General features: G+C 41.3%; 1 protein-coding gene across 1 annotated transcript in view; it reads right to left on the bottom strand.

Moving 5' to 3' along the window:
* Positions 1 to 13,757, bottom strand: part of slc25a21 (solute carrier family 25 member 21) — a 489,146-nt gene that overhangs the window by 48,973 nt on the left and 426,416 nt on the right. The window contains exons 5-6 of the mRNA XM_039741079.1: positions 12,939 to 13,005; positions 2,929 to 2,988 (exon numbers count right to left, since the gene is read on the bottom strand). Coding sequence (XP_039597013.1) covers positions 2,929 to 2,988; positions 12,939 to 13,005 — 127 coding nt within the window. The remainder of the gene's footprint in view (positions 1 to 2,928; positions 2,989 to 12,938; positions 13,006 to 13,757) is intronic.

Below are 13,757 nucleotides of genomic sequence, written 5' to 3'. Positions count from 1 at the left end.
AATATTACAGGGAATTTGTTTTTATTATGGAGGGCTCTGAATTGCCTTGTTCTTGAGAAATGGTGTTAGAAAAATTGGTAGAAAGCTGGTTGCATGTTCTTTGACATTGAGGTGCAACTGGATGAACTAGTGCCCCAAAGATCCAATGCTACGGATTCAATTACTGACCCAGTAACTAGTTGTGTGGAACCTGTACGTTTTCCCTTTGAAATTCCACCTTCTTGAAAATCTTAAAGGATGAGTGGTAAATTAATCTGTGAATTGGTCTGGAATGAGTTAGTGTACAATGGATTCAGAAAGTATTCAGACCCCTTCACTTTCTGTGCACTTCATGTTGTTGTAGATTTAATTTTAAATGGATAAACTGGCAATGGCTTCCCATCAATCTGCACTAGATAACCCATAGTGACAAAGTCGAACCATGTTTTCAGAAAGGTTTGCAAGTTTAATGAAAATCAAAAGGAGAAATATGTCATTCATATACAGTAAGTAGTCAGACCCTTACCTCAGAACTATGTACAAGCCCCTTTGGTAAGTCTCTACAAGCTTTACCTTTCTGGGTTTGGGCAGCTGATCCCATTCTTCCTTACAGACCCCCTCAAGCTCCCTAGGATTGAATAGGAAGGGTTCTGTAAACTCAGGGCCACCTTAACGCATGGGCATACTTGGCAGTTGCCCGGGGGACCCACGAGAATAGGGGCCCCATGCTAATCTACTGTATGTATGTTGTGACTTGTTGAGAGTGTGTGTAGGTCAGATGGCCCTGCGTAAACTGCCATCTTCAGGTCTCTCCACAGACGTTCTATGGTTTGAAGTCTGGGCTTTGGCTGGACCACTCAAGGACACTCAGAGATTTGACGCTTTGTCATGGCTGTATGCTTTGGGCCATTGTTGTGTGCTGGAAGGTGAACTGTCACCCCAGTCTGAGGTGGTGTGCATTCCGGAACAAGTTTTCTTTAAGAACCTCTCTGTATTTGGCTACATTCATACTTCCCTCAATTTAGTCTGTTCTTTCTGTCACTACTGCTGAGGAGCATCCCCCTATCATGATTCCACCACCCCTGTGCTTCACTGTAGGGATGGTCTTAGGTAGGTAATTAGAAGTGCCTCATCTTCGCCAGAAATAGTGCATGGTGTTCTACCTAAAGGGTTCAATTTTTGTCTCATCAAACCAGAGAATTTTTTTCTTCATGTTCTCAGAGCCCTTAAACCGTCATATGCATTTCAACCAAGAGAGGCTTCAGTCTAGCCACTCTACCATAGCCATCTGACTGATGGAGTGCTGCTGAGATTGTTATTCTTCAAATTGGTTCTTCCATCTTAGCAGAAGACTTCTGAAGCTCTGTTGGAGTGACCATTGGGTTCTTGGTCACCTCCCCGACCAAGGTCATTCTTACCTGTTTACTCAGTTTGGCCAGATGACCAACTCTGGGAAGAGTTGTGGTGGTTCCACATGTTTTCCATTTCGTAACTATTGAGGACACTGTTGTCCTGGGAACACACAAAGCTTTAGAAATGGTTTGATCTCCTTGACCTGTTCTGCGTCTCACCTCAGTTTCATTGTGGAGGCCCACGGAGAGTTCTTTGGAACTTCATGGAATCATTTTTGTCCTGACATGTGGTGTAAACTGTAGGACCTTCTATACAATGGTACACATGTGCCTTTCTAATCACAGTGCAGTCTTTTCAGTTTGCCACAAGTGGACTCCAGTCAAGTTCTAGAAGCATCTCAACTAGAATTAAAGTAAACAGGATGGACCTGACTACAATTTTAAGTGCCACAGCAAAATGTCTGAATACTTATGGGAAGGGCAGATTTTTCCGTTTTTGCAAACCTTTCTGAAAATGTTTTTATTTTTTTCTATTCATTAAATTATTGACTGTTGTTTGATAGGCAAAGATGGCAAATGTATCCATTAAAGTAAAATCGATAACACAATAAAGTATGCAGAAAGTGGAGTCTGAATGCTCTCTGAATCCACAGTAGATGTAAGAGCCGGGTGATGACGTGGTCTTCTAACCAAGAAGCTTCTCAGTTTGGGCTCTGGTTCCACAATAGCTGGAACTGAGAAATATTGGCTCAGAAGATGGAGGGTGGAAGAGTTCTTGCTGGTGGGTACTATGGATGTGAAGCGTCAGGTGTTATAGGAACACCCCAAGGAACCTGATTTCACCAACTGTGGGCACCTTTTCTGTTTCTGTGTTGTTCATGTAGGATTCAGACAAGCTTGGCAGCTGAAATGATAAATCAAAATTGTGTGTGGTGGGGGGCAGCATGCCAGAGCTGGCAGTGATGCTGTACTGGGAGAGGTGGGTTAAAAAATGGATATTTACTCTCAAATAATTAAACAGCCTATTGAAAACAAAACATTTCTGTCTAAAAATATTATGAGAACAGAACTATCTGTGAATCATTTTAACCCAGAACAATGTCACAAAGTTTAAAGTTCTGTACTTTTGCATGGCACTCTAAATAGGGATTTTGGTGCAGGTGTTTGTGTAACTGGGATCTAACTGGCATAACTCATTTTAGACATCAAATAATGCCACATTAAAGGGAAGGTTGGCACATTTAAATTGTGATGTGAATTAAGTTACAGAAGACATTAACGTCACTTGTCACCCACGCTTGACTTTTTATATGGGCTCTAGTCAAAGAGCCATAAAAGCAGTATGAGCCCCCATACTGGGGCAAAAGATGAGATTTCTGCTGCAGGGTTTTCTGTTGACTGTGGGCTGAAGATAAACAAAACGGCAGTGGTTAAATCTCTTAGACTAACTGCCGAGACATTCAAGAAGCCATAATTCCTTTGATTTTTCTCTTGACAGATGACATGATGGCCAGAGTGACTGCACCTCCTTTGGTGATTGTTTGCAAAGCAAAGCACAATGAAAAAAGCAGAATCATCAATGGTATCACTCACTTACCAAACCTGGGGATAAAGAGGTGAAACCCAATATCTTCTTATACTGCTCAAAGGTGAAGAACTAGAAGAGGAAACCAAAATGAATGAGCTGTCAAAGGCAGGAAGAGTGCTCACCTTCCTAAAGTTTACCTACGCCCTTAGCAAACAAGCTGCTGGGACTCCTAATTAAAGATGACTTTTAGGATAAGTGACACTAAATGAAGAAAAAAAAAAAAAGACGCTTTCAGCTTATCTGGCACAAGGACTAAGAGATAAGGTGGATCAACAAGTGCTTTTTAGGAGGACAATAAAGATCATTTAGCAGGAACTAAGATTTAGAGGAGCAGTTTGCTCTCAGCTTAATAAAAGATCTGGGAAAAGTTGCTATAAGGAAGGAGGGAAGGTAGATGCGTGAAGGGCACCAGGGTATGTCTGAGCAGCCTGTGCCAAGAGGACTTGGGCTACCATTCTTCATCCTTCTGCTGAAAATCTTTACCTGTTTACCCAGCACCACCCTCCAGGACTTCAAAAATTGAGCAACCATAGCTGAAAGGTGTAGGAGAAAAATAACTTAGAGGAAAATTGAATAAAAATGTGAGGACATTCAAACTCCATACAGTCAACAATCTGCAATGTAAGCATTCGTTTCATATACTAGCCTGGCAAGGAAGGTCCCGGAGCTAAAAACTCACAGTTTCTAGTTTACTTCATGATTTTGACTCACTTTGGGATCTGAGTGAGTCCCTTGGCAAACCTGCCTGTCCTCTACACGTACAGTAAACATAGTGGTCACCTCTGCAATGAACAAATACAGTATAAGCATCCATACCAGCTGCACTTCAGAACAGGTCATCCACCTGAAGCTCAGCATGTTCAGGCCCAGCCAGTACTCAGATGGGAGACCAACCAGGAAAAGCTTGGGTTGCTGCTGGAAGAGGTGTTGGTGAGACCAGCAGGGGGCGCATACCCTGTGGTCTAAATATGGATCCCAATGTCCTAGTGCAGTAATGGGGACACAGTGCCGAAAAGTCACACCATCCTTCCGATAAAATATAAAACCAAGGTTCTTACTCTCTATGGTCATAAAAGACCCCTGGGCATCCTTTGTAAAGAACAGGATGTATTGCAATGCACTGGCTAAATTGCTCACCATGGCCTAGTCGTTTTACCCCATAATCATCCCCTGTCTCTAATTGGCTATTTCTTACCCCCTTCACCACATAACACGTAATGTATGGTGAGCACACTGGCACAAAAATGGCTACCATTGCATGGATGCTACACATAAGTGGTGGTTGAAGTGTCTCCCTCTCTATGTAAAGCACTTTGAACAGTGAGAAAAATGCTACATAAATGTAAAGAATTATTTGTATTATTTTTTTTATCATTTTTAAAACTGAAGTGCAAAAAGTTGATGTGATCAGCCTGGATTTGCATGAAGTGAGTGAACCAACAGCTCCTTGGGTTACAGTCTGAAAAGTTTATCAATAGAAAGCCACAGTGCAAACAAACAGACATGAACAGCATCCCAGAAAATAAGAGGCAGGGACTGAAGCAGAATGCAAGAGAGGTATAGAGTCCATGACATTAGCCAGATAGCTAATTACCATGTTGTCTCAAATATTCAAATTTTAGTGTCTATCCTAAACCCTACTGTGCTAGAATAAAGTGAAAGTAAGAAAGAAAACAGGAAGAACTTTAATAATTATTTCTGGTTAGTGCTTACATAAGCATTATCGCTAACATGGGTATTACTATCTCAAATCATTGGATTGAAAGGAGAACCTGGAAACACCTAACCTAACCCTAACCTAACTAATCTTACATAACATAACAACATAACATAACACATAACATAACGTAATGCAACTTAACAGAATGGAACATAATGTAATGTAACAGAATGTAATATTCTTATCCTAGCAGTATCACACACAAGGCTGGAAGAGGATCTGAGAAAGCACCAGTCCACTGCAGGGTTCAAACACCATACCAAAAATCACCCACGGTCAAATTATAATTATCAATTGATGTAACATTCATGTCTTTGGAAATGTGAGAGGAGAAATGGAGAATCCATTGAAAAACCCATAAAGATGAGTGGTTGAAGTGCAAGCATCACAAAGATATATTCTGTATGTGTATATACACTGTGATGGGGGCAAGTTAGTGAACAGGATAATGAGGGCAAGAAAAGGGGACTTATGATGGTTTAGAACAGGACTCATGAGGATACCTAAAAGCCCAGTTAAAGACAGAAACTACAAACAACATTCATTAGATGTCACACCTCTTAAATACTACGGATCTGCACTGGTGGTCGGAAGGTTGCCGGTTCGAATCCTGTAAATGCTAAAAGGGACTCTGCTCTGTTGGGCCTTTGAGCAAGGCCCTTAACCTGCAATTGCTGAGCTCTTTGAGTAGTAAGAAAAAAGCGCTATATAAATGCAAAGAATTATTATTATTATTCAGGTAACTTCAAATTTGTTACACTGAGGGCACAAAATTATTAAGAAGGATGTGGATAACAAGCAGGAAGCTAGAAGTGTTTCACCAAACAAAGTGGTGGCAACACATTCAAAGTTCTGTGATGACTCTTGAAGAGTTAAGGTCTGGCGCTTAAAAAGATCAGGACTCAGAAATGCAGGGAAACGTAGGACTACCAGAGGGGCCTCTGCATGTAAGGCTATATGACTTTTTCTAGGGCATTTCTGATCCCAGAAGCAGGTCTGGGGATTATCTTAGAAGTGCCCTCAAGATGCCCCTTTGTGAGAAAACCTTTCAGCTTGGACTCAGGAGGTCAAAGACTGACAAGGGCTCAATGAAAGGGGAATAGTGTTGCCATTTGTACAGAGGAGTTGAATATTGGATTGGCTCACTCATGTACACACCCACACTCACAATGGGGTAAATATAAAGTTGCCAACTTAACCTAACAGACACATCTTTGGGGATGTAGGAGGACGACTGGAGGAGCCAGCAGCCACACCTGTGTTTCAGAAAAAGGTCATCCAGCTAAGCAATTTCACATCCAGCCTATACTTGGAGGGAAGACCATCTAGGAATAGCTTGGGTGCAGAGATGTTGGTGAAGCCAGCAGGGGGAGCTAACCTTGGTCTGAATGTGGATTCCAGTGCAGTGATGGGGGCACTCTGCTGTAAAAATGGTGCTGTCCTTTGGATGAGATGTATAAACTGTGGTCCTGACTCTCTGTGGTCATAAAAGATCCTTGGGAATCCATTGTAAAGAGTAGAGTGTATCCTGATATCCGGGCTAAATTGCCCACCACGGCCTAGTTATTCTGACTCCCTAAGCATCCTCTGTCTCTAATTGGCTGTCTCTCTCACCACCTAACAGCTAATGAGTGGTGAGCTTACTGGCACAAAAATGGCTGCTGTCGCATCATCTAGACGGATGCTACATATTAATGGTGGTTGAAGTAGTGTTTTGAGTAATGAGAAAAGTGCTATATAAACGTAAAGAATTATTATTATTATTATTATTAATTGGAGAATCTGGAGGAAGAGCCACAGAGAGACATGAAGAATGCCCAGAAGCAAGATTTCAATCCTGAATAGTGAATCCGTACTGAATCCTGAATGCGTCTCTTCCCACAGTCCCCCCCAGCTCCCCATTATTTTTACAATGTATATATATGGTTTTTTTTCTAATTCACTATGATCCTTCCAATTCAAACATACACTTGACTATGCATATCCCTTCCTCCCAGTCATAAGCAGCCTTTTACTTTCGTTTTGAACATTTACCTCATTTAAGTTTTTCTTTGCAAATCCCAGCCTTTGAGTTCACATCACATTGGTTTGGCCTAGCCTGCACAACACCAGACTAACCCGAACTGACTAAACACAAAGTATCAAATGCTCATCATACAGCTCCAGAGATGGTTTGACCCAACAAAATCAAAATTTATTTCCTCATCTAAAAACCAGCCAACAGGTTCCGACACAAAAATAAAAATCACGTCGAGTCTTGTTAGGACGTTCTCGAGTGCAGGTCTTCTGCGGCTTTCATTTACAGAGCCCTTTCTCTCTGTTGCAGTTTTCAGGTTTCTTGCGGCTTGCTGCTTTCCACCCCTTAGATATTTGGCATTTCTATACCTGTTATGTCAAGCTATTTGTGAGGTGTGTCTCAACATCCACAGGACAATATTAGGTGAGTCTTTGTGGAAGGGAAAGTACACAGCCATCCTGGCATGAACAGTCCCACACACAGCACACAGATCCCATGGTTTTCCTCTGTTTTAAGTTTCATATCACAAGTTGCTTTTCTACCATCTATAAGTGAGCACAATTATATGGAAAGGGCAGATGAACAAAATGGTTTAGCATATATACAGTACAATAAAGAAGTACTGTATTTTAAGCAGGCTGCAATGAGGTTTAGACACCAGCTATCTTTTGGGTTGTTAAAGTGAGGACAAATTAAATTCATCTATCTATACGTTCATTTTATAAATGTGCCACTTCTGCTAGTGAAAAAAACACTATATAAATGTAAAGAATTATTATTATTATTATTATTATTAAGCTGTCAACCATCTAGACGTAGTTTGGTGCTTTGTAGTTGCCAAGAAATTCTCGTCCACACACTTGAATGCCTTCCATGCGATTTCCTCTGTTCCCACTAGAAGATCTTCAAGCTGCTTCTCATTGATGATGTATTTGATTTGTGGACCAACAAAAATGTCTTTCTAATCATGGAATCAGTCATTTGTGGAAACATTTGTATCAGATATCAACATCCTTTACCTTTCATGCTTATCTTCTTCTTCTTCCTCTTCATCTTTTCCCACTTCTATGTGTGGTTAATGTGCTTGATCAACCTTTCTGTGTTCATTGCTTTCACAAATTCTTTTTTAATCGGTTGTCACACATATGTGCTTGAGAGACAACTTGAAGGCTTATCTAATTTTAATTCCACCCCGGCTCAAGGGCTGGTGCTGTTGCCTAATGCTTCTCTAACTTTATTCCCCTACAAATCAGATGTCACCGGGTCACGGTTTCCATGCTCTGCCCCTTTTGGCCTGGCTTCTTCTTAAGGGGTGCCACTGCCATTTTGAGTCAGTGTGTTCATTAATTCCAATCTGAAAAGGCCACTTATGAATTTGAAATATATTGTTATTTTTACATCAGTTATACGGGGATCGCCTTCAAGGTGCCCCAACACTTCTTGTCTTATCAAGATCTGGCCTACTTGTCTGAACTTATCATGGCTTACAAACCAGAGCGCACATTAAGATCTCAAGATGCCGGTCTGTTTATGATTCCAAGGATTAATAAAATAACAGTGGGAGGTTGTACTTTTAGTTACAGGGCCCCTAAACTGTGGACTGGTCTGCCTGCTGCTATAAGAGATGCCCCTTCTGTCTCAGTTTTTAAATCCCAGCTGAAGACTCACTACTTCAGTTTAGCATACCTTGACTAGAGCTGCTGATTAACTGCACAGACTGCATCTCTGTTGTTAGTCATTAGCACTAAAACATATGCAATATGAAAGTTAGAATTTGTTACTAACCCTCACCTATTCTGCTTCTTTTCTTGGTGCCACTGCCCACCTGCCAAGTTGCTCTGCCAGCCTAAGGTAGTCATCTCTGATGGAGAATTGCAGGAATCATCGGGTAGAGGGGTTCTTTCATTGGATTGGCTGGCCAAGCACTGACTCAGCTGTGGAATGGCCAATAGGAGGCTCTCACAAACAGAAGAGAAACTTGTCTGTTTCATGTCTCATATTTTACATACCACAGCAGAATGGAATAAAGGGAATTCAAGGGTGGAGAGTACTGCTGAACTTAACGTGGCTGTTAACACTTCGTAAAGCATCGGCTCCATCAGGCAGCACACTATTGGCTGTCAGAAATAAGGGTGAGCACAACTGACTTGGAAGATTACCACTCAGGTCAACAAATGAGACATGGCCTGTGATTTTCTGTCATGTCATTTGACATGGTGCAGCGATGAGATCAGAAAATCTGACAAAGTGTACGACAAAGTCACGAAAATATGACATATGCTTTAGCGTGCATTTTTTGTTTTTTCCTTGCACACTGTAACATCACTCACTTATCATTACTGGGTTGTGCTTGTAGACACTCGGGCTGAAACTTTTCTTTGCAATTGACTGCAGCCCTAATGTAAATGTGTTTTTCTTCAAGATTAAATCAATACTTATTTCCTTCCCAAGATTTAGGCAATCTCTGAAGCACGTTTTATTAATTGCATATAACACGCTCACTCCAAGATACGCAATTTAACAGCTTAGCTGGAGACTTTGAGCATCGACAAGAGACATGAGATGCTGTAGTGTGGGGTGGGGAGGCTTTTTGAGATTGGGGGGGGGAGTGGGATGATTGACCCAACATTCATGTGGGTTTCAGTCCAACATCTTAGCAACAAATCCCCACTGGCTAGGCTTTTCCTTAAAGAAGCACCACCCAGTACAGAGGAAAATCAGTAAACTGGCTAAAGTGTTGCTATCCTAACGAAGAAAGTGGAAAATGTAGAGCGGAGAACTCATTCGTTCCAAACCTTGTAAACCAATATTAGGATAAGGTGCACACATCGCAGCACGGCAAATACTTCACAGTGCCCTTGGCATTGTGCACTCTGTCAAACAAAAGGAACGGCTCCTTTCCCATTATTACAAGGCCATTGTGAAGTTTTGGCAGTACACAAGAAACTCTGTACTGTGTGTTGACTTTACTCCAGTAGATGACAGCTATGCATAGCAGCACTAAAGAGTGTATTTTCTCCCTCATTACCATTTTCTCGATTACTTCTAAGCAGCTGTTCTCACCGCCTCTTATATAAACAAAATGATTATTTACAGTAATCATGCCGTTTTTACAAAAATCCAACTTGATGCATAGACTGCCAGTATCCAAAGTTACATGTTACCACACTGATTTATCTTAAAAAAAAAAAGAGTTGTGGGCGGACTACCAGCATGCCAGGGACCCCAAGAGATCATCCATTGTAATGAGGAAGTGGGTGGAGGTGGTGAAGACTTACAGTATAACTTGGGGGTCTGTCTAAACAGTAGATTGGTTTGGGTGTATAAAACAGACTTGTAGTACCAAAAGGATGTTCTAACCCTTGTCACACACGTGCGCATGTGAGGTAGCCAAAAAGCTTGAATAAGGGTAATTCTATGACAGACCAGGGAGTGGCGGAGCGTACTGACTCTTTCTCTCTTTCCATTGCAGACCGATTAAGGGAAATTCCACTTGAGTCCAATGACCTCACTTCCTGTTCCGGCCCGGATGAACTCACTTCTTCTGCTCTCCCTTAACACTAGAATTACCAGAGCCTGCGAAAAAATTCGTAAATCCGTCCCACCCTAAATCGCTTCTTAAAATCGTTCACAGCTCTCCACCAGCGTCTTTTGTCATCTAAATGTGCTGATAAAAATCAGGCTGCAAGCAGCCGGCTATTCCATCCCCCCACCGAGTTAGAACGTGCACAAATTTCTCCCAGCTCATGCCTTGATTGATTTTCTGGGAGTGAAGTGGAGTTTTAGGGTGGAAATAATAGATCGTTGCTTGAAATATACACATTTCATGTCTGTTCCGTTTCTACAGTAATCTGTGTAAACACATTGTTAAAACAGAAACGTTTTTTATATTCTACTAGTAGATGACAAAATGTAGGCATAAACTATATAATGTATGAAGCCTGACGTATCACAGAAATACTTTCACAAAAGGTACAAATCTAACACAACAATTGCGCTTTTATTCAAAAATATAACTGCAGAAACAAAAAGCCGCCTTAACATGCGACATTGACACCCACTTATTATGACTGCCGCTGTGGCATTTCTGTCTTGGACTCGTATCTGTACACAATGTACTCCCAATTTAACTCTTTCATAGCCAGGAAAAACTATACGGCTGGCTTCCCCAAACCTTTGTGCAACTCTATTGTCTCATCTTTGACCCCCTTCATAATGGTCAGTGCCACTAGAGATGAGCCTGAGTGGTAACAATGTTTAGCATTCAGACATTGTTTAAACCCTTTGAATCTAGCCGGCTGGTTTTCAGGCCAGTCACATTGTGTTATAAACTCAAAAGGCCAGTACAACAGCCCATCTATCCATCATCCCAACCCTGCTGGTCTAAATAACGGCCTGTGCATAATTGTTACACTACACTACTGTTACACTACTCTACTCTTTAAATCTTGCAGTCTGCTGCCGTAGAGACATGTTCCCTCCCGAAATTTGCCGCCATAACCTGGCTGGCTGGAATACTGGCCTTCGCTAAATTAGACTATGTATATTATATACCACTGTCTAGTTACACAGTTACACTATTTATGCAAGTCATACTTCTGTTTTATTAGATGCAGGTCAGTTTTGTTTTTCCTTGTAGGCTTCATGAACAAACCGGAAATGATTTCATTTAAACTTTAGCACAGGATCAACTCAAACCAACTGATGGTCACTGTGAACAGAGAAGAACAAGCAGGCAAAGAGAGCTGTTGCCCTTCTACTCCACGGGAGGTTTCGTTCCTCCCTGAGTTTGTCTTAGGACATCTGCATTACGGTATGACGGTGTACTGCCCCAGTCAAACACCCCACCTGCCATTGTCACTGGAGCGGGTTGCACTGCGCCCCGAGGGACTTTGGATGCTTGCTGCCAGAAGTGAGAGCCCCGCAGGGAAGGAGAGACACGTGGTGATTGATCGGAAGATGGTGAAAATCATGTGACGTGTTCTTGCTCATTGCTTCAAGCACTAAAAACTGTTTTGAAGCATATTACTCGAAAGTGCAGTTTTGGTGATAGATCCATATTATGAATGGTAGGAAATCGTGAAAAATATTTGGTTTACAAAATAGTTGAAAATTGCTGGACAATCTAGGGTTATTGTACAAAAATGCTGGGAGGGCAGGGTTCAAAGGAGTAATTACAGCAAGGGACACATTACGTGCCAAAAAAAGACTTACCCACTGAGTGACCTTCAGTAGTCTGCACTGCTGTCTCTAGGCAGGAAGGATCCATGGAGTAATTATATCCAGGACTTCCCATCATCAAAAATTAACACTAACCGGTATTCCGCAGATCAAACAACTTTTTCTTGAAATTATCCAGTATAGATTGTTTGTGTATCTTTGGTTACTTGGCCATTTGTCACTAATAGGAGTGGAACCCGAGTGGGTCATGAATGAATGTCACCTATGGCAAGATACGAGAAACTAGGCCTTCTGACTTCCTTCACTCAGTCCCACAGCTGAACTCAGATTTTAAGTTATTGATGGTAGCACATCTCATACTTTGCTTCAGTTGTGTTAACTTTCCATTGGCCAAGTTTAACATCAGTTGGCATCTTTCTGACCACATTACACTTGTTTTGAGGACAATTGATGACTCTAAACTGGTGCATTGAGATTAAGCCAGTGCTTGTTTGTGTTAGTGTGCCCAAGCATTGTGCTGTCATCCTATTCAAGATTGACCATTTCATGCCAATATGGAGTCTGGCTCCTCAATACTCTGATAAGGACATAGTAGTAGTTCAAGAAAATGCATAGATGGATTAATGGACAGGTACCCATGGATCACTAGCCTTATTTCCCTTCTGCACTAACCAACAATTCCTTAATTTCACATCTAACTGGGTTTCTAACTCCACCTGGGAGGTTTCTTCAAGCAGAAGTCATTGAAAAGTCTAACACTAACCAAACAAATCCATCAGTCTGTGGCTTCTAACAATAATACTCTCTGAAATGATGGTGCCACACCGAAAGACATTGGGGAAATGAACACAAAGCAAATGCTAGGCACGGGGCAGAGTAAGAAACTGATAATGGCACTGCATAGCTCAAAGAAGCAACTGGTTTTATATTCACTACTAGGAATAAATGATATGGAAACCACCAAGACAGACTTACTCTAGGAGTGTTGATTTTAGAACACAGGATTCACTAAATGTGATCTGAAATATCACTATTACCATCAGAACATACGTGAAACAAAAACATTACAGACAAGGTCAGATTGAGAAAAAAAAATATTACCTTAACTGCTCTCTTGGGGGTTTCTGCCAGGATTGGAGGTAGAATTCCCTTATAGAATCCAAACAACCTTAAAAAAAAACAATAGAACAGCAAGTTAATTCTCATTGTATATGCATGTCACACAAAGATCAGAGGCTGCTGGCTTAAGTAGTGGATTCTTTTGACTCCTAATTCCTCCAGCAAACAACAAAGGAATAAAATATATTGTTCAAGGATAAGCTGAAAAATTGGAGGAGATACTCCAAAAAGAATAGATAGAAAGGTATTTATGGGGGTGTTTGATCTAAAAGTGTGTTTGTGTTATTCTTAACAGTCAGAACCATGCTCAAGATAAGGAAAGTAGAAGCTGTGATATTGAGGGAGGAGAAAAGCGATTGGCATTTGCTCCAATGAAACCCCAGAAACATTCCTTGTGGTATTTGATGTATGTCAATTTCAACATCAACTGTCTGCCCCTGCCTGGTGAAGGTAGGTAACATTTGTGGCCATCATGGACAAATGGAAGTTGTAACTGGAGGCAAAATTGTGCGTGAATGTGGACTTGATGGACTGTTCCTTCATCGAGAGACGAATCCTGATTTGCACATGATGCTTCTGATGTGGGCTCAGAAGCCTGTAATCCTGATCTACATTACTCAGGTTTGAAAATGAATTGATAAATGCAAGTACAACTCAGAGGTTTTATAGACAATTCAATGATATCCTGCATGTGCGTGTAAGCCAGGATAGTTCAGTGTCACTAAGCACTTGAGAAGTGTAAAGCAGCACAAAATGGAGTGACACTACTTAACTTAGCAGAATGCCAAGGAAATAGACAGG

Source organism: Polypterus senegalus, chromosome 18, assembly GCF_016835505.1.
Source record: "Polypterus senegalus isolate Bchr_013 chromosome 18, ASM1683550v1, whole genome shotgun sequence".
NCBI classification, from domain to species: Eukaryota; Metazoa; Chordata; class Cladistia; order Polypteriformes; family Polypteridae; genus Polypterus; species Polypterus senegalus.
Note: the sequence above shows the minus strand (reverse complement) of the source record. Positions and strands in the feature narration are given on the sequence as shown.